At 50.8% G+C, this 21,026-nt stretch overlaps 1 protein-coding gene and 1 long non-coding RNA gene across 2 annotated transcripts in view; both read left to right on the forward strand.

Annotated features, from left to right (window-relative positions):
- The first annotated feature begins 241 nt into the window (after positions 1-241).
- LOC124513582 (uncharacterized) lies at positions 242-4,761 on the forward strand. Its single transcript, XR_006962450.1, has 2 exons — positions 242-1,560; positions 4,386-4,761. It is a non-coding gene; the product is annotated as an uncharacterized LOC124513582 (long non-coding RNA).
- A 3,884-nt stretch (positions 4,762-8,645) lies between these two features.
- Positions 8,646-21,026, forward strand: part of LOC124513567 (pleckstrin homology domain-containing family M member 1-like) — a 52,319-nt gene continuing 39,938 nt past the window's right edge. Inside the window, 5 exon segments of the mRNA XM_047081692.1 lie at positions 8,646-8,751; positions 11,915-12,003; positions 15,441-15,688; positions 17,423-17,711; positions 17,713-18,050. Coding sequence (XP_046937648.1) covers positions 11,956-12,003; positions 15,441-15,688; positions 17,423-17,711; positions 17,713-18,050 — 923 coding nt within the window. The 5' untranslated portion in view covers positions 8,646-8,751; positions 11,915-11,955.

The raw sequence follows: 21,026 nt of genomic DNA on the forward strand, positions 1-21,026 counted from the left end.
AGCTGAACCTGTACGTAACCTGATAACGGAGGGAGTCCATGTATCGGTTCTCTTTTGCCACAACAGTGCTAACTAATAAACCATCCTCAAAACTCAGGAGGCTGGGAAACCGATTCTCACAGGTTGGCCGTTACCGCTGTACTTTAACGCCCTGCTGGCTGGATCGGCGCGGCTTCTCACTGCTGGTCTTGTCTCCCTGTGTTGCTGCCAGGACCCAGGCTGAAGAGGCAGCGGCTACCCAAGAGAAGCGTAAGAGAGCAAGCACTCTTGCTCTCTTCGAGCCTAAGCACGGAGCCTCTTCGAGCCTCTTCGAGCCTCTTCGAGCCTAAGCACGGAACCAGCCCCAAGCCCCAAGCCAGGGGATGGGAAAGTACACTGTGGCCACGAGGAGACACAGCAGGAGCGGGGATGCGGGGAGGGCCCATAATTCTCTCTCCCAGAATGTGACAGAGTCCTGGGTTAGAGGCTACGACACGGTGGCCCTGCTCTTCTAGGCGTCACCTACGAATGGCGCGGAGTGAAAGATAGCGTCCGTCCATGTGAAGACTCAACCGCAGTTCTCTATTAGGTCAGGAGCCCTGACAAGACAAGAATCACATCTCCTTCCTCTTCCCAACGCCTAGTGCCAGACCCTGCCCTCAGGGCTGACTCGGGGATATTACTGGGTGAATCTGAGACCATTTCTTCACTCTCTGCGTAGGATTCCTTATGTAATACAGACTGACCTCCTAAAGGTCAGCACACAGTGCTATGTGTTTGCCCCCAAAGCGGCAAAGGGACCGTGCCATTGGGAACTGAGATGTGTACCTAGGTCTGTCTACACCGCATCCTGGATCCACTGCCTCCCACAGGGACCTCCAGAAGAAAGGACTTCTACAAGTTAAATATCGCAGACTTCACACTCCAAAGGAGAACCGCTTGAAGAGAGCCATGGTTGACGCTAAGGAATGCCACCATCACCACAGAATTCCAGGCACCGGGCATGTGGGTAGAAAGTATATTTTAGGGCAGTGACTCATGGTAAGTCGTTTCCTCCAGACCCTAAAACGGACTATTCAATGTCAAGCTGTCTCAGGCTCAGGCTGATAACAGGGCAGCCATAGGGGACCTAATGGGAGCTGCGTTGTCACGGTCCAAGTCTGTACACACCGCTTGTATAACCTGCCCAAGTTCGCAAAGACAATATATCAGTCGCCGCTCTTTATGCTCCAAGTGAAAGAAATCCAACTAACATATGCTTAAACCAAAAATGTCATACAGTGTATCGGCTCACATAACCGGGAAGCCTAAGATCTTAAAGCTGGCCGCATCTAGCGCTCAAACGTCATTCTCTCCCCAACTGTCCCTCAGTTGTGCTTTCCTCCATGATGGCTTCAGGCTTCCGGATGCATGCCCCAAGACTGCAAAGATAGTCGTTAGTAACTCCAACTCTCCACTGAGGTTGAGCAAGCCTCATAAAGGAAAGCCAGTCTTCAAAAAGCCTCTGATTGGTCTGCTCGGACCCTGTATCTGGTAGGAGGAGACCCTGATTGGCCAGCCATGGCCACGTGCACCTGCAAGGTGGGCCTTAAACCAGTACTTAAGTCTCTGCTAGGGCACAGGAACTGAATAGAAAGTCAAGAGAGGGGTTGTCTCACGGCAAGTTGAGGGGGTGAGGTGACAAATGGAAGACCAGACATTGAGGCTAGATTGAACTAACCCTAAGCCTAAACTTTGAACAGGCTTTCACACGTTCATAGATGCTATTGTGAGTAAAACACAAATTCACTTAAGAGCAGGAGTGCCTTCATAGTAACTTTTGGTCTTTCTGTATTTTTGTCCCAATTAATAGATATCAAAAGGATACCTACGATCACGAGCAGGTCCAAAGACCATTCTATTTTTTAATATTAGAAAGGGATTCTTAACTGCAGATTAAGAGAGAGAGTAAAGAAAGCAAGAAGAGAAGGGAGCCAGGAAAAGCCCAGCCCACGAAGCAGCGAAGGAAGGTTCCAGGACAGCAGCGTATGACAGGTCAAGGAGGTAGCCGAGGGAAATGGCACTAACTGTCATGCCAGAGCACTGGAGCGGAGTGGAGGAGTGATCGTGGCGGGCAGCACAGAAAGAGAAGGAGAAGAAATTAAACCCCGGGGGGTCAGGGGACAGAAACGAGTGCCATCGGACTACATGAGGAAGCTCTGCGGTGAACAATACTTACCTAGTCACAATTCTGCAACCACTATCATTCGTGGGGCAAGAGTGACAAAACTAAACCCCAAGAATGGAATGGGTGGGGGTGTTAAAGACCTAACTCCTTGCCTGTGTTGCCAGGAAGTCCACAGACAGTGTCTAAAATGGATGAATCAGAGCACCTGGGTGGCTCAGTCGGTTGAGCGTCTGACGTCAGCTCAGGTCACGATTTCACGGTTCGTGGGTTCGAGCCCCGCATCGGGCTTTGTCTTGACAGTGCAGAGCCTGCTTGGGATTCTCTCTTTCCTTCTCTCTCTTTCAAAAAAAAAAAAAAAATTAAAAAAAATCTTTCAAATGGAAGAATTAAGAGCTAGAAACACAAGATAGGTGGAGATAAGCACCCGAAGATCCAGCGAGAGGTAAGGAGAACTGAGGACTGGTGAGCTGGCCCAGGAGGGTGGGGATGGTCGAGGCAAGAAGCTGCTGCAGGTCATTCTGTTTCCTCACCATTTCATTTCGTACTATTTGAACTGTAAACTACGTGTGATAACATTTGGGAGGCTTAAAGAGTCCATTCTTTTGTCAACTGCACCTCAAAGCTGTATTTGTGTCCAACTTTATTGAGATAGAATTGACAAATCATTTTTACGAACCCTTTAAATCCGTTTTTTCAAAGAGAGTGGGAAGAACCAGCTTCCTGCAACAGAAGCCATGAGAACATTACCTATTCCGGTTTCAAAAGAAATGGTGGCATTAGTCCTACTTAGATGATTTCGGTCAGAGACCAAGTAAGGATACATCTGGGGTTCAAACAAGAGAGGCTCTCACTCCAGTGCTCAAAGACCAGTTAGAAAACGGAGATCTGACTGGACTGGGTAGGTACAAATTAGCCAAAACTGTAGTAATAATAATAATAATAATAATAATATAGCTAGTTATCCTCAAGTGCTTACTTCAGACCAGAAACCGTCCTGAGGATATTATCTTCTTTAATCCTCATGGCAACTGATATTTTCCCCAATTTACAGATGAGGAACTGAGGCTCGGATAGTTTGGGGAACTTCCCGGAAGTCACACACTCTGGCCCCTCTGCCTGAGGCGAAGGGGCCTCAGAGTGTTGTGATTTACTTCTCTTTTCTAACCACCAATCAAACTTAGAAGTTTCTATCTCTGGTGCCATCTCGAGGGGCCTGTGAAAACCACTGACTGTGGCAGTGGTCTCAGGCCCACACTTGCTGGGTTGTGCTGGGCCCCGCGCTGTCTTAGGGAAGGCCTAGAAAACGGTATGGGGTAGAGCCGGCATTCAAACCTAAGCGTTCCTGGCTCCAAAGCCCACTTGCTCGGCCACTGAATTATGCTAGTTCTCCAGCTAGAATCAGAGCTGGGTGAGGATCCCACCTGTAGTAATTATGAGTTGTACGGCCTTGGGCCCCCAAGTTCCTTAACCTCTCTTAAGCCTGTTTTATCATCTATGCCATGGGGATAACAATGGTGCTTACCTTCAGGGTGGTTGCTAAGGATAAATCAAAATTCCTATCTGGCAAATAGGAGCCTCTATTTTCCACACCTGTTAAATCCCTTGCCCTTCAGCTCCTAGGTTAAAGAGAGATTCTCACATTTTCTCACCCTTCAGATCCACGGGTGGTAGGGCAAGAGACAGAAAAGGTTTGGGTCAAGGCTAAATTCTTGGGCCTCATCCCAGAGTGACTCTCCAGGGCAGGGGCGGGGTTCAGGAATCTACACCTTAGACCCCCGAGAAATTCAGATGCCTGCAGTTCTCCTGCCTGGCTTTGAATGACTATGCGTAGTGCTTGAAATCTGACAGACCAGTGCCTTTGTGAGCCTCTGAGCCCTTCCTGCACTGGCCTCCAGCTGTGTCTGTGCCTCCTCCCTTTCCCCATTGCCCAATCTGTCTTTATCTCCCCCTTCCATTCTAATCCCCCTCCCCTTACTCTGGCCTTACTTCCTAGCTTCCTCTCCACCTCTCCGTGCACCCTCCCCTGAGCTCAGTCTGCATTCCTACCCACCAGCCCTTTCTCTACCAGTCTCTTCGCCGGCATCGCCCTTTCCTGTGTCCACCCGGAAGGCTCAGATAAAAGGTGCTTCCGCCAGGATAACCTTCCAGGCCTCTTCTCTGGCACCATGGCACTTTGCATGTACCTTTATTATTGCTCAAATAACAGGGTAATGGGAGATTTTTTTTTTTCCGGCCTCAGACTACCTGGTGGACTCGTGGCCCATGAATGGTGGAAACGTGCGCCAGAGTAAGATGGAGAGAGGAAGACAAGCCCGTAGACTTTGCAGAGGGGCCGAGAGGCCTGAGAAGTAAGAGAAGACCAGGAGACGGGGGCTCCTGAAAAGATCGACAAGAGATTACCATGCGGGGTTCCCACAGCTTTTGCAGACAGCAGCTGCGCAAAAATTCATTGGAAGAACTGAGGAATGTTGCTGGCTCCATCTGGGGGAGGGCATGCTTGTATCAAGACACTGATGCTCTTGATGTGCTATAATTATAACCAGAAACACTATCCTTTTGCCCAGGAAGCTGGATTTCCTAGTAAATTCCTTACTTTCCAAGTTGTTTAATGCTAAGATAATGCTTTGCTTCTGTGTCCTTATTTATTTATTTTTAATGTTTATTTACTTTTGCGAGGGAGAGCACAAGCGAGGGAGGGGCAGAGAGACAGAGAGAGAGAGAGAGAGAGAGAGAGAGAGAGAATCCCAAGCAGGCTCTGCACGGTCAGCGCAGAGCCCAATGCAGGGCTGGAACTCACAACTGTGAGATTGTGACCTGAGCCGAAGTCAGACACTTAACCGACCGAGCCACCCAGGCATCCCTCCGTGTCCTTATTTCTAACTTTCTGTTCAACTGTTAACCATACTAAATGTACTCAGATTCATCTAGTCTAAAATCGAGGAGAGGTGGTTCTCGCTCCTAGAGAGAGAATTATTGAAGAGGCAGCCCGCACACACTCAGGTGCCACATCTCCAACAGCTGGTTTTATAAATGGAAACAGGCACTGGGACCCCTTCTTCTCCCCTTCCCAGAAAGGCTGATGGACAGCCTGGCCCAGATCAGTGGAGCTTTCTTCCAAGACCTGTCCCGTTCCCAGACCAGCCCTGTAGACACCCCCAAAGTCCCCCTGGACCTGCAGGTAGCAGTACCTCTCCACCCCAGTACTCACCCCACACTCAGGCCCTAAGATCCCATTTGACCTAAGCCTGCAGGTATGAAGTGTCCAAAGCACAAGACATCTCTCCCCACCCCCACCAACACACACTCTTGACCTTTTGTTCTGAGTCCATGTGAAAGAGAAATATCAACTCTACCAAGTAAAGGAAACAAACAACTTCCTGGCTAGATGAGAATAACCAGAACCTTAAGCTTCACGCCTGGGGGCTGACGGGTACCTAAAGGTGCTCCCTTGGTGACAGCGGTGATCAAAACCTGTATGCTTTTCCTGAGAACCACCAGGCGGGAAGCACCTACTGCACTGATGCCCTCAGGGAGGCAAAACTAGGGTAGACGTTATTGGTCCGATTTTACAAGTGGGAACCTTCCGGGCAGGAGGCCAACAGACAGCCTCAATGGTAGATAGTGCTGTGCCCAGGCAAGGTCATGAACCCAGAAGGCGGCCGGGATCTAGTGAGACGCAGACACTGCTGGGGGCGGGCAGTAGGACACGTTCCGCCCGACACTGGTGGGCTAGCCCGGTGGCCTCGCCTCTTCGTGCGCATCTCCGGTCGCAGAGTCCCCAGCCTCCCAGATCACTCACCTGCTCTGGGGCTGGTGACTTGGGCTTTCCCGAGCGCTGGCCCCGCCCCGAGGCTCCGCCGGCCCTGCGATTGGCTCCGCGGTCCGGGGGCGGGGCCGGACGCCGAACCAACGTGATGGCGTCAGGCGCCGCGAGCGCCGTTTCCTGTTGTCGCTGGCCGGGAGGCCGCAGCGCCTGGTCGGAGGCTTGGGGGCTGCAGTGGCCAGGAGTGCCCCGCGCCGCCTCCCCGCTCCCTCTGGTGAGTTAGGGGTCAGAGGGCGAGGAGGGTGAGAAGGGACGGCGGGGCCGAGACGAGAACGGGCGATGGGTCACCAGCCCTGTCCGTGATCGCAAACCCTTGGTTGCTTTGAAACTGTCCTGCTTCAGAGCCTTTTCCCTTCCCCGCCTGAGCCCCGCACCCTACCCCACTCGGACCCGAGCCTTCAGCCCAAACAGCCAGTGCTGACCCGTCCCCTTCCTCTTCTTCAGCCGTGACCCGAGCCCAGCCCTTACCCTCACCCCTTCACCACTGGTCTTGCGTAAGTGCAGCCACACTCGACCCCACGGTAGCCCACTTGGCAACCCCTAGGACAGCCACTTCCCTCCGCCTCCCTCTAACGCGTGTCATTCTCACCCCTCAACCCCTTTGGCGATCCCAGTGCTCCACGCAAACCTCCTCGAACCCCCCCTCCCCCGTCCCCCGTCTTTCTGGCTTACCCCTTTTCAGGCTCAGCTTTCTTATCCCAGCCCCCCTGCTCAGCCCCCCAAGGTCTGCTCAGCCAAAACACCCACCTCCCCCCACTCATTTAATACCTACCACCACAGTAGATGCCCTATTGCGCTTACCCCCCCTCTTCTTGATAACTCTGATCTCAGCCCTGTCTCAAGTCTTGTATGTATCTTCTTGTCCTCACCCACTCAACCCCTAACTTCCAAGCCCACCACGTACTTTCTTTCCATCCCCAGCCAGCCTGAGGACACTTCATTCCTGAGTCTTTGCTAAACCACCCCCCAACTCTTGCTGCCCTAGTTCCCACCACCCCTACCCAATCTTGTTAGATTGACGTCTTCCTATCCCCATTTCAACTCTTCATCCCAACTCTGTGCCCATTCTTCCCTTGATGTGGTCCCCATTTGATCTGAGAACCTAGTGCAGTCCCCTGCCAACCCCCCCTGCTTTCTCAGAGCCAGGCACTTGCCGAACACCTCAATTGATGCGGGGCCTCAGATGGTAAGTAAGTGTGGAGGAGTAGAGATCCTTCTCCCGTGGGTCAAGTGCTTTTCCTGGATGTCAGGTCCCCTGTAGCTGTCCTTAAGGATTGTGTTCCTGGCATCCATATTACATTACTCGCGTTGGCTGCTGGAATGGTAGGTATCATCCAAATACCTGGAAGGTGAGGGATAGCTACTCATTCAGCTGGGGCAGTGGGAGCTTATCACTTCCTTTTGGGTGATGATCTGGAGAAACTCAAGGGGTTTCTCCACTGTGTGGGGTTGGCTGTGGTCACAGAATCATGTCCGTGTGTATTGCCCTGCCGCTTAGAAAGGACCCTCACCCAGTGCTCCTCCTGGCCAGAAGTGGTTGTAGATTAGTCCCGCTACCGAATGTGCCAGAGGTGACGTTACATGTTGTGAAGAGTAGAGGTGAGTGGATCCTGGGGACGCCGAGGCCTCCGTGGAGGCTGTTGAATTGCTTCCTGTTTTTGCAGGTGCTGGATCATTGAGTTTTGACCATTTTGATTACCCATGAACACAGAGAGTCAAGTTATCTCAGAGTAGCAGGACATTCTTGAGGCACCCAGGCTCCATTGTTAACATTTATAATCTCCTGGGATTTGGGGGTGCACCTCCCCTCTAAGTTCTGGTGACCAAACTCCAAAGGATTGGCCATTTGACAGCCATTGTAAAGGACCCCAAAGAAGACCCATTGTCTCTGCTTGCATTTATAGTCTCACGCCTTTGAGAATTGGATGTCCTTTGACCTTCAATATCCCCTTCCGTTAAGGTGTGATCTCTGAAGGGTTTCAGCCTGTTGGCAGCTTGGTGTAATGGAAGGAGTTCCACAGTGACCCCACCACTGAAAAGTTGTATACCTCAACCTCTTACGGTCTGCAACGGTCTGAGCCTTTTTATTTTACTCATCTGTTCATTCAGCAAGTATTTTTTGAGCACCACTGTGTGCCGTGCACTGTTTGAAGCATTAGAAATACAATGGTGAATGAGTCAGGCAAAGGTCCTGCTTTCATTCACTCGGAGTTTGGTCCTTGGCAGAATCTTAAGGGATCTGGGACAAGAATATGGGAGAGATGGGTGTTGTTGGATGGAAGGAGGGAGGGAGGAAAGAAAGATACCCAGTGTTCTTAGACTTCACATTTCTGGCCTCACCCACTAGCCTTTGGACTGGGAATCAGGAGCTAGAAGTTGCTTGCCCTCCAGCTGATATTCAGTTGCTTTGTTGCCCTACCGGCCCCCCCCCATCCCACCCCCCACAGGGCTCTTGTCTAGAAATCCAACTTTCTTCAGGTAGAAGGAGGTGCTGTTTACTCAGCACTCACATGTCTGAAGTATCAGCTGTCTTTCTGAATCAGAAGATAACTTTGTCATTTGTTTCCAACTGAAAACCCTGACTCATCACCTGGTACAGCAGCTGGAGGGCTTAAACACCGGCCTGTTGTCGTGCATAGTCAGGTGCAGGATCGGAGTCAGGCCGTAGAGACGAGGCTGTCGCGGATGGCGGGGAAGTCTCTCAGAAGAAGAGGTTGCTGTTTACTGATGAACGGAGTGTTTCGAAAGTGGTGAAGCCAGGTTATCCATTTCTTCTTTTAATGTAAGTCTCATCTGAGTCCTTCTCCTCTTTTCGTTCTTCCTTAGTCTCTGGAGGAAGTGAAATTGGATGTTTATAGAAGGCCAGGCAGTATCACCAAGAGAATCAACCACAACGATTCCTTCCTGTGTGTTGGAACGTTTGAGGAGGGACAGCTCGGAAACCTGGCTGCCATGGAAAGGACCTGTGGTCAGCTAGGTGGGGCCACAGATCTGATGGGCAAGATCGTTTCTTGTCAGTGTTAGGCCTTCTTTGATAAGGTGGAGCTTCTGAAGAGTCTGTGAATAATAAGTTTGCCTGAAACTCTTTGAACCGAGGACCTGGGACAGTATGAACGGGCGAAAGGCACAGAGCTTGGAATGAGAAAATTCTGTCCCTCACCTGAGGCGTGTTTCTACTGAGCCTCAGTTTTCTCTTCTGTGAATGAGGGATAATCATCCTTCTCTCACAGGATTGTTTTAAGAATTAAATGAGGATAGAGAACGAGATCCTGTGCCAGAGTGAACCGATACAGAGGGGCAGAGGTAGACGAAGGGTGGCTTAGGAGTTTCCTAAAGGCACACGGCACTCACCTTTTCTGCTCAGCTGTATCAGGGATGTTTGAACTCTCTACTTGCTCTCTTGATTCTGGGTCTCCTGAAGACCCACCCCTCTTTCGTTTGCTTCTTGGTGTCAGTGAAGACAGTTCTGAGGATAGAAAGTGAAACCAGTCCCATAGCGTGGTAGATGGGGGTCTGGCCCACCCAAGGAGCCTGCTGGAGTGCTGACCTAGCAGTCAGGAGACCCAGAGCCCAGAGATCTCACATCGTAGATGGTCGTGGTCCTGCCTCTGAGCCATTGCCTGCCTTCCTGAGGCGTTCTAGAACCGACAGGCCTATGTAGGGAGCTGTGGCTTCCTGCAAAGAAAGATGTGCCCGGAACTTTGGCCTGACCCCCACGTCCCAGTTCTGTTTTGTGAATTGTCAAGTGGCCATTCTTCTAGGTTTCTCTGCACTGTTGTCCTTTTGTGACGTTCCTGACACTGTTTTAGGTCACAGTTGTCTCTTGTCTGGCCCTGCTCTGACCTCAGTGTCAGTTTACTTTGTTTTTTCAGCAGACCCTGACTTGGCCAGAGCACCCACTTAACGATAAGCCTCCCTCCCTCCAGTGAATATTATATTCAGTTAATTAGTTGATGAGGCCTCAATGGTCCTCCTCTTCAGATTGCTGAGGCCCAAGCCTTGGGGCCGGCTGAGGGAAGGGCAGTTTTAGGGCTTGAGGCTCTGTCTAGAAGGGCAGGCCCCCGGAATTGCCAAAGGGGATTGGATGCCAGGGTCTCAAAGCCAGAGAGCCTGAAGTTGGCCTGCAGGGCTGCGTAGGGTAGCCTTGAAGAAACCCAGCCTCTAGGATCAGGCACGGTTTCAGGACCGACTCTGTAGTACGTCCCCTTCTCCCGGTGCCCTGGTGGCCAGAGCATGGAGCTGGTCTCCAGCAAAGGGTCCTGAGGATTCCCAGTGGGTAGGAGCTGGGAAAGTGGTGGAGGGAGAGACAGCCTGATGGGCTGTGGCCAGGGGCTAGCGTTCCTCCTGTCAGTCTGTTGTGCGCTGACCAGAGCTGGTTTCGTGGGGGCCGTCCTCCACACACCTGTCTCCCTTTGCATGTCCTTACTTAGGAAGGTCGGCGCTGGGTCCTGTTCACCCTCTGCCGGATCCAGAGGCCAGGGCTTGAATCAGAGCGTCTTTCATCATTTAGGGCCACCCTGCCGTTCTCCATGCCTCGCTGTTCGCCTGTAAACCTTTCCTGCCAGACTCAACCCCGATGCTCCCTTGCATCCCGCCACCTGGGCCCCCAGCCGAAGAGCCCTCCTCCCAAGACTCCCCTGCCCCCTCCCCAGCCACCCCTTAGCCCTAGCTCACACCTGCCTCTTCCAGAAGGGTGGATGTCATCCTGGCCGAAGGTGGTAGAGCCCGCCACTGATCAGCCCTGGGATCTTGGGAAGTTCCTTGACCTGGGTCAGCTTTGATTTCATATCTGTTAGATCTGGATAATAAAAGAGCTCGCCTAGGGTGGTTCCAAGGAATGAATGAAGCAATGTGTGTGAACAGTACAAAATCCATTCAGCATGCCTCCATTTGATAACTTCTTTGGGCCATCGGTTTTTGAGAACAGAGACAGCGATGACCTGTTTTTTGGTGTCCCTCCATGCTCGGCAGTGTGGTCACTAGAGATCTGTTTAGATGGGAATGTGCCTGCCCAATCCTGGTCCGTCCGAGTGGCTGGGGCGGTCCAGGCGAGCCAACAGCCCCCCCGAGGCTCAGGTTGAGCCCCCCCGCCCCCCACCTAAGCCACCCCCGGGGGGTGGGGGGGAGCCAGTGCCCTGAGGGATTTACCTGTGTACCCACTTCAGGTAGTTGAGCGGACTCATTCAGACAGTGGCCTTTGCCTGTAAGGCTTGGCCACATCCAACCGGGGTAATAGACACCATTTATCCTTAGTACCGTCAGGCCCTGTGCTGGGCGTTTTCCACATTCATAACCTCCATTTGAGACGTCTGCCGTGGTGCCCCACCTAGCATGCCTGAGTGGTTAGTGGCAAATCGAGATTCGAACCCGTGTTGTTTCCCTTAGGCGTGTCCCTGTGCTGCTCCAGCTGGACCCTCGTGCCTGGAGGGGAAGCAGCTATGTAGCAAGAGGCCCTCCCTTTGGAAACTTCCTTCGGCTGTGCTTGTCCCTGCCGAGCTGGCAGACATCGGGCTGGCACAGGAGTCAGAGGCTCCGAGTGTGAATTGTGAGCCCCTGCTTCCTGGTCCATGTGGGCTCTTGGCACCTCCAGCGGCAGCATCCCCCTCGCACCCTCAGTTCTGTATCCAAATCAGCCCTTCATTCCCTGCTTTTTTGTGCCAGCGTTTGGTGTGGCATACGGAGGCCTTTCCATGCCCTGATTGGGGTGGACCCACCCATGGCACATAGGATTCCCCACCTCCTGAGATCCGAGCCCTCAGATTTCTTCTCTTCCCTTGTTTCCTTCCTTAAAATCCACTCTTGGCTTTTACTTTTGAATTCAGAGGCCTTTGCGTTGCAGTTTGAGGAAGGTGGGCTGACCCGCTGCCTGCTGGGGGAGGGGGAGAATTGGCTGGGGGTGGTGAGCTGGAACCTGCTCATCTGGCCGCCGCCGTCTGTCTCTGCAGGTGTCATGTGATTCTCCGAGGGAGCTGCAGTGTGAGCGGAAATGCTCTCGGTGGTGGAGAATGGACTGGACCCCCGGGCTGCCATCCCGGTAGGCAGTCGGAGAGGCTCAAGGGTGGGGAAGGGGGCACGGGACAGCCATGTCATTGGTTTTCCTCACTTTGAAATGAATGAGTACTGTCTGGAAAGCGAGGCCTCGGGTTGAGAAAGAGTTCTAGCAGAAGCAGGCTCTGAGGAGATCCTGCCCTTTCTAGAACATCTTATTGGTGATGGAATGGGAATTGATAAAAAACGACGGATTTTAATACGGGCTGCCTAAAGACCAAGGATTTCTCAAAGGAAGTCATACATATGGGGCGCCTGGGTGGCTCACACGGTTAAGCGTCATGATCGTAAGCGGCTCATGGTCTTACAGTTTGTGAGGTCAAGCCCTGCATTGGGCGCTCTGCTGTCAGAGCAGAGCCTGCTTTGGATCCTCGGTCCGCTCTGTCTCTGCCCCCTCCCCCACAGGCACATACACGTATGCGCATTCTCTCTCTCTCTCGCTCTCAAAAATAAGTAAACATTAAAAGAAGGGGCAGCTGGGTGGCTCAGTCGGTTGAGCATCCGACTTCGGCTCAGGTCATGATCTCACGGCTCATGGGTTGGAGCCCCGCATCGGGCTCTGTGCTGCCAGCTCAGTGCCTGGAGGCTGCTTCGTATTCTGGGTCTCCCTCTCTCTCTCTCTGCCCTCTCCCTCTCATGCTGTCTCTCTCTGTCTCTCAAAAATAAATAAACATTAAAAAAAAAAGAAAAAAGAAAAGAAGGCATTAGGGTGGCCTGGGTGCCTCAGACGGTTGAGCGTCCATTTGGCTCAGGTCATGATCTCACGATTTGGGAGTTTGCTGCTGTCACCACCTAGCCCACTTGAAATCCTCTGTCCCCCTCTCTCTTTGCCTCTCTCTCTCTCTCTCTCTCTCTCTCTCTCTCTCTCAAGTCAAATAAGGAAACAATGAAAGAAGTATATGACCCATAAGTCATATGAAAAGATGTCTAACATCAAAAGACTGCATACTGTATGACTTCATTTACACAAAATGTCCAGAATTGGCAAATCCATAAAGACAGAAGTAGATTAGTAGTTGCTGGGGGTTGAGGGAGAGGGGACTAGAGAGGAGTGACTGCTCATGGGCACAGTTTTCCTTTTTGAGACAATGAAAATGTCCTAAAATTAGGTAGTGGCTGTAGTTTCACTATTCTGTGAATATACCAAAAATCACTGAACTGTATAGTTTAAATGAGTGAATTTTATGCAATGTAAATTGTGTCTCATTAAAGCTGTTATAAAGAAAAAAGGAACAGGGGCGCCTGGGTGGCGCAGTCGGTTGAGCGTCCGACTTCGGCTCAGGTCGTGATCTCACGGTCCATGAGTTCGAGCCCCGCGTCGGGCTCTGTGCTGACAGCTCAGAGCCTGGAGCCTGCTTCGGGTTCTGTGTCTCCCTCTCTCTCTGACCCTCCCCCGTTCATGCTCTGTCTCTCTCTGTCTCAAAAATACATAAACATTAAAAAAAATTTTTTTTTTTAAGGAAAAAAAGAACATTCGACTTTTCTAAGAACATTAACATGAACTGTTTGGGCTAAGATAAAAATAAAACAGTAAAATATTTATCCATAATCCTATCAGCTAACAGTTCAAACCAGGTTTTCTGTATTCCCTCCCAATCCTTTTCCAAAACACATAGGTAATTTTGACATGCTTATATTATGACAGAACTGTCTTTATCTTTCCAAAGGATTTTACATATATGTAATTTATAATTGATTTATGTAACAGACCTTAACGGAATACTTACATGTGTCAGGAACCAGGCCAAGTGTTGAGGATGCAAGAATGAAAAGAAAAAGCAAGTCCTGCCCTCAGAGTAATCCCCCCACCCCCCAACTCCTGTGCTGTAGGTCAGGAAGTATTTGTTCCGTTTAACAGATGAGGAAATTAAGCTCAGTGAGGTTAAGTGAAATGTCTGCAGTGACCCAGCTGTTGACCAACAGAGCTGAGACTAACATCTGCCTCTGACTGCCAGGTCAAGGATCTTTCCTTTTTTCTTTCTTTCTTTTTAAAGTTTATTTATTTATTTTAGGGGCGCCTGGGTGGCTCAGTCAGTTAAGCGTCCTATTTCGGCTCAGGTCATGATCTCACGGCTCGTGGGTTCGAGCCCTGCATCAGGCTCTGTGCTGACAGCTCAGAGCCTGGAGCCTGCTTCGGATTCTGTGTCTTCCTCTCTCTCTGCCCCTCCCCCCCTCATACTTTGTCTCTCTCTCTCTCTCTCTCTCTCTCTCTCTCAAAAATAAACATTAAAAAGATATTTTTAAATAAATAACGTTTATTTTATTTATTTTGAAAGGGAGAGTGAGCATGAGCAGAGGAGGGGCAGAGAGAGGGAGAGAGAGAGAGAGAGAGAGAGAGAGAATCTCAAGCAGGCTCCACACTGTCAGCACAGAGCCAGATACGGAGCTCAAACTCAGAAACCGTGAGATCATGACCTGAGCTGAAATCAAGAGTCAGATGCTTAACTGACTGAGCCACCCAGGTGCCCCTAGGATCTTTCGTAATGTGGACCATGCTCCTGTTTTCTTGGTGTTTTTATGGTTCTTCAACGTTTATTTATTTTTGGGACAGCGAGAGACAGAGCATGAACGGGGGAGGGGCAGAGAGAGAGGGAGACACAGAATCGGAAACAGGCTCCCGGCTCTGAGCCATCAGCCCAGAGCCTGACGCGGGGCTCGAACTCACGGACCGCGAGATCGTGACCTGGCTGAAGTCAGACGCTTAACCGACTGCGCCACCCAGGCGCCCCGGTGTTTTTATGGTTCTAAAGTGGCACTTGTAGCCTCTTCATGGAATCGTAGACCCCTAAACAAGGTGGAAAGCTTCACCCCTGCCCTAGATGGATCACGCAGGCTCCCACACCTGTAACTATGATGGAGCCGGTATTTAAACACAAGATTTCTATGGCTATCAAATCACTGAAGTTCGGTTTAAAAAGCAAAACAAAAGAAAAACATACAAATATCTTTGCAAAAAAATAACTATCTCTGGGTGGTATAAGTACGTAATTTTCCTTTTCTCCTCTATGCTTTGTCTCTGTTTTCTTTCTTTTTTTAAAATTTTTTCCCAACGTTTATTTATTTTTGAGAGAAAGAGAGAGCGCGCGCGTGCGTGTGCAAGTGGGGGAGGGGCAGAGAGAGAGGGAGACACAGAATCCAAAGCAGGCTCCAGGCTCTGAGCTGGCAGCACAGAGCCCGACGTGGGGCTCGAACCCATGAACCGTGAGATCACGACCTGAGCCGAAGTCGGACGCTCAACCGACTGAGCCACCCAGGCGCCCATCTTTGTTTTCTATGATTAGCTTGTGCTAGTTTTGCTGTATACACACCCACAGGTAGCCGTGAGACGTGTGTGGGTGTGCGTGTATTTGGTGATAAGCACTTCCCTTCCAGGGGTCACCGCAGGATCTTCTAAAGGCCTGTGTTATGTCTGACACTGACTAGGTCATCAAGAAGAAGCTAGTGGGATCTGTGAAGGCGTTGCAGAAGCAGTACGTGTCCTCGGACACAGTGGTCACTAGCGAAGACGGAGATGCCAACGCCATGTGCAGTGCCCTGGAGGCTGTATTTATCCACGGCCTGCATGCCAAGCACATCCGAGCCGAGGCCGGAGGGAAAAGGAAGAAGAGCGCCCACCAGAAGCCTCTGCCTCAGCCTGTCTTCTGGCCCCTCCTGAAAGCTGTCACCCACAAGTGAGATCAGCAGGGGAGGCTTTGCTTTGGGGAGGAGCTTCAGTGTGGGTGAGCCTGGGCTCTCCCTCTACAGCTGTATGGGAAAGCAGCAGAGATGCTCTGTGTTCTAGAATGGAGATGGGTGAGATAGGGGTTATTGTTAGACCAAGCCTCAAGAGCCCCTCAGCGCACAGGCAATGGCCTGGGGCTGCTCAGGCCCCTGGCTGGTCGCCTTTAGCAGGAGCCGCTTTTTTGCCACACCGTGGCAAAGTTAGGTGGTTGGAACAGAGAATGTGTGGCCTGCAAAGCCTAAAATCTTTACTAAGTGGCCCTTGACAGAAGAGGTTTGCTGACCCTGCCTTGGAATGTTTGAACATCTCTATGCTAAGTATTATATCCTAACAGGCTGTGGCATTTTTTAAAGCAGTGGAATCCGGATCATCTGAATATCCACCCCGGGACGTTTGCCTCTGCGGCCCTGGCCCTAACTGCCTGGGCTTTGGAGCAAGCAGCTGCTGGCACGTTGCCTCTAAGGGCTATTAAATGCCACCTTCAGCCTGAAGGTGCCTTGTTGGTCTGTATCTTCCTTTTCCTGCTGACTGCCACCGCCCTATCTCAGGGTCTTACCTCACTCCCAGGTGGCAGTGGCTTTCTAATTGTCCCCCTTATCTCATTCTGTCTGTCCTTAGGTCAGGCAGCTGGTCAACATTTATTGAGCTTAAGCTAACCCGAGCTCATTCCCTGAGCCCTGTGGAGCACGCACTCCTATGGGCGAGACGTGCTCGGGGCACTGTGATGGTCAGAGGAAGGGCATTTACATCAGACCAAGGGTTCGGGAACTGAGTTTGGTACGTGATCTTATCCCGAGCAGCCCACCCAGAAGTCTGCGTGACTGCGGTCGAGTCATTTCCCGGTGTAAAAACTCTCAGGCTCCCCAGTGCTAGCCTGGAGTCCCATTCACTTCGTTGGGGCCCCAGAATCTGTATCCTGACCAGGTTCGCAGGTGATTCTGACGCACAGCCAGGTGTGGGGACCCTTGCCCCACTTTGCCTCACCGGTTGGATGCTCGAGACCCTGCATCACCTGACTTTGCAACCCAATCAGCCGCTCCTCCTCCTCCCCGTGCTGTAACGGGAGTGCTCACCACTCCTGTTACACAGCTGCTGCTTCCCTACCCTTGGTGCCTTTTTTCTGTCAGTCCTTGGTGCCTAAGGTTCCCCTTCCATCTTTGCCGCTTGAAATCCCTCAAGGCCCAGCTCAATGCCTTGCCTATCCCTAATCCCTATGCCTAATCCCTCAATGCCTTGCCTGAGGCATTGTTCTTACTGCAACCTGGAAGTGATTGCCTTCCCCCCACCCCAGCTCTACTGACCACAGGGTTCACCTCCGTGTGCCCTTGAAAGGTAGTAACCTGGACTGAGGGCAGGACCATGTCTGTATCCTGTATCTTCACGGCTCCGAAGACCTGGCACTTAGGGGCTCATCAGATGTATGCCGGATGAGCAGGTGATGTCAAGGGCGCCTGGGGAGTTGTAACAAAAATGGCAATAATCCTGCATGACAGTAACCTCGAAAACGTGGGGAGTTGTAGCTAAATATTTCTCAATTCCCTGTAGAACACTGCTCTCTGAGATTTTTTCCCAAGCCTGTATATACTTGCAGTCGTTATTACTGGCTCCTGCTCACCAGTGGATAAAACAATCCTCCGTGATCTGAAATCATTTCTTGAAACAAGCCTGTCCTCTCCACCCGCAGACACATCGTCTCGGAATTGGAGCACCTGATCTTTGTCAGCACGGACGTGGGCCGCTGCCGGGCCTGGCTGAGGCTGGCCCTCAATGACGGCCTGATGGAGTGCTACCTGAAGCTGCTCCTCCAGGAGCCCGCCCACCTGTGCGAGTACTATCAGCCCACAGCCCTGCTTCGAGACGCCGAGGAGGGCGAGTTCCTCCTCAGCTTCCTGCAGGGACTGACGTCCTTATCCTTCGAGCTCTCCTACAAGTCCGCCATCTTAAACGAGTGGACGCTTACCCCACTGGCTCTCTTCTGGGCTTTGCCCGCTCTCTGAGCTCGACCCCCTCACCACCTCTGGGACCGAACTACAGCGGAAAGAGTCTCTGGATTCAATGTCCCATTCCTCAGGCTCGGAGGACATCGAAGTCCAGCACTCAGGCCATAAGATCCGACGGAACCGGAAGCTCACGGCCTCCTCCCTCAGCCTGGACACTGCCAGTTCATCCCAGCTGTCTTGCAGCCTAAACTCTGATAGCTGCCTACTCCAAGAGAATGGCTCCAAGAGTCCAGACCGTTCCGAGGAGCCCATGTCCTACGACTCCGACCTGGGGACAGCAAATGCCGATGATTCAGACCCGTCTCTGCAAGAGTGAGTGTCCTTCCCCCACTCCTTCTCCTCCCCCTGCCTTCCTTCCTTCTCCTCTTCCTCTTTCTCTCCCTTCCTATAGCATGTGATTGCCTGTCACTGAGCATTGACCTCTCTAAGGGCATAAAGGAAAAGAGGACCGTGGCTCTTCCTCAGGGACTGGAGTTGCCGGGACTTGTAACTGGAGGCCACATGGGGCAGCGAGGAGAATGGATTCAGGGAGGGCTCAGAGCTGAATCAGGATCCAGCTCTACCCCTGGCTGATCTTCCACAAGTTACCTAATTTCTCTGAGGCTTCGTGTAAAATATTATTGCCTCTAGGGCGGAAACGAACGGTTCGGAGTTAGATATACGACTTCCAAAAGACGCAGTGAAGCCCAGCGCGTCAGGGTGCTCCGCTGCGACCTCCCAGAAGGCCTCTGAAGGACACAGACCCTGAATGAGGCCTGGAGGAGGTGGTGCACAAAAGGGGCCAAGCAAGTGAGTGGAGGAAGAGCACAGGGAGCAATGAACTTGACTAGAGAAGGCACCCTGGGCAGAGCTATCTCTTTAAAAGAACTTTTTTCTATTTGAGTATTGTTGACACACGGTGTTATATTAGTCTCAGGTGTACAACGTAGTGAGTCACCATCTCTCTATGTTAACCATGCTCACCACAGCAGAGCCTTCTTCATTCAGGCCCTTTTGAAACATTCATTTTTTAATAGATTTATTTTTATGGTAAGAAAAAAAAGTCTACCTACAGTGAAACGTCTTTTCCACCTTTGTAACCATAATTATCAATACCTTACATCTTTCTTTTTCTTTTTTTTAAAGTTTATTTATTTATTTTTGAGAGAATGAGCAGGGGAGGGGCAGTGAGAAAGGGGGACGGAGGATCTGAAGCAGATTCTGTGCTGACAGCAGAGAGCCCAACGTGGGGCTCGAACTCACGAACCGTGAGATCATGAGCTAGGCTGAAGTCAGACATTTAACTGACTGAGCCACCCAGGCACCCCCTTTACATGTCCTTTTCTGATGTTTCTAAATGCATCTAACAGATATGAATAGATAGACTTTTTAAATGTCTTTTATATTTCTTGTCTCTGCCTCATCCCCACAAAGCTATTATAAATATACTGTTTGATACCTTGTCTTAGAAGAGCTCAGAATTTTTGTTTTGGAGCTTCATATCAGTTTCTTCAGTTTTTTTTTTTTTTCCCCTGTGGCATGTGTTTCCATTGTATGAATGTACCTTAGTTTATTTGACCAGCCCTGTATTTACTGGACACTGGAGTTCACTCTTTCTATAAATAACCGTGTGTATGTGATCTTTTAATTCTATGCAACTATCTCTGTTGAGTAAAGTCCCAGAAACAGAATTGCTGAGGCAAAGGATAAATGAGTCTACAATTTTCATAGATAATCGCCTGTTTACACTCTGTCAGGAATGTACCTGTGCCCCCTCGGCCTTGTAGGCAGAAGGTATTATCAAACTTTTGGATATTTGCTCATCTAATAGGTAGAACATGATAAACTTTTTTTCAAGTTTATTTATTTGTTTTGAGAGAGAGAGAGAGAGAGAGAGAGAGAGAGCAAGCGAGCATGAGTTGGGGAAGGGCAGAGAGAGAGGGGGGGAGAGAGAGAATCCCAAGCAGGCCCCTCGCTGTCAGTGCAGAGCGTGATGCAGAGCTTGATCCCAGGAACTGTGAGATCATGACCCGAGCCAAAATCAAGAGTCGGACGCTTAACTGACTGAGCCACCCAGGCGCCCCGAAAATGGTAAATTTTTATTAAGCGCTTCCTTCAGCCAGACCCGTGTTCCCTCAGCCAGCGTCTAGGATCTTCTTTTCTACTCCTGAGTGCCCCTACCTTCTTGGTTCATTCAAGTCTTTACAGGTTTCCCAGCTGCTGTGGGAAGAACACCAGATTGGGTGCCGGTACGGACTGGCTTGTAGCAGGATCCGGCCTCAAGCCCTGTTCTACCAGTCCCAAGTCCAGTAACGGCAGGCCAAGCGTTGGCTCTGCCAGGTTGTTTCTTCATCTGTAAAGTGGAGGCTCCCTCATAGAGCTGGCTGAGAATCGGATCAGATGCCTGGGGGCGAATTACGGCTGAAGCAGCTTCTGAGCAACAGAGCACATTAGCTAGAACTTTCAAACCTCAAACAAGAATTTAGGTAGAACATCCTGGAAGGGAGCAATCCCCGCTCTATGGGCTGGGCCGATGGCGTGACTTAAGTTCATTCACCTGTCTGAACCCTTCCTTGTGTCTCCTCCTCCCCCAGGCCAGCCCGCAGGCCCTCTCTTTGTCATGTGCCCTGCTTTTATCTTTCGTGAGTCTTGTGATTGGAAAATTCCAGCTTAAGGCCATTGAATCAGTGACCGTCCACCCTGTGTGGGAAGCGTCATCCTGGGCATTGTGGGAGAAGTCAAGGGAAGAGGCTCAGGATGTACAGACCAGCGCGGGGCAGTGGCGTGCGGAACCAGCAAACACAGAGCACACAGACGCACAAACACACATCCAGCACCATCACTCTGAGTGCTGGGCTTGAAGTTATCTTCGCACGTCCACACACACCAGCTCTTAGAGGGTGTGTCTGAGGGTGAAGAGTCACATCAGCAGTTAAGAGTTCGCTTATTTTTGTCATATTACTTAAATATTTGTTTACGTGGATTTTTTAAAGTTGATTTATTTTGAGAGAGAGAGAGAACAGGCGTTCTATCAAAATAAATGTTAAAAAAAGTTTTTTAAAATCATCTACAAGTTAAACATAAAGTACAAAAGATGTAACATTCTAAGGAAAGGTATTAACTTAATGTTTTCTGGAAACCAAACTGCAGTTTGCTTTGTGAATAGAGGATTGATGGCCTGAATAGCTTCTTTTGTGTTGGTTGGGTCTGAATTACAGTGATCCCTGAGAAGCACAGCTAGGGGCCGGTGGTTAGGAGTGTGGACTCAGGAGCCAGGCTGCTGGAGTCTTCCATTAACCAGCTTTGCGT

The sequence above is a fragment of the Lynx rufus genome, unplaced genomic scaffold, assembly GCF_022079265.1.
Source record: "Lynx rufus isolate CCGP_SWC_20201006 ecotype Redwood Valley unplaced genomic scaffold, mLynRuf1.p SCAF_18, whole genome shotgun sequence".
NCBI lineage: Eukaryota > Metazoa > Chordata > Mammalia > Carnivora > Felidae > Lynx > Lynx rufus.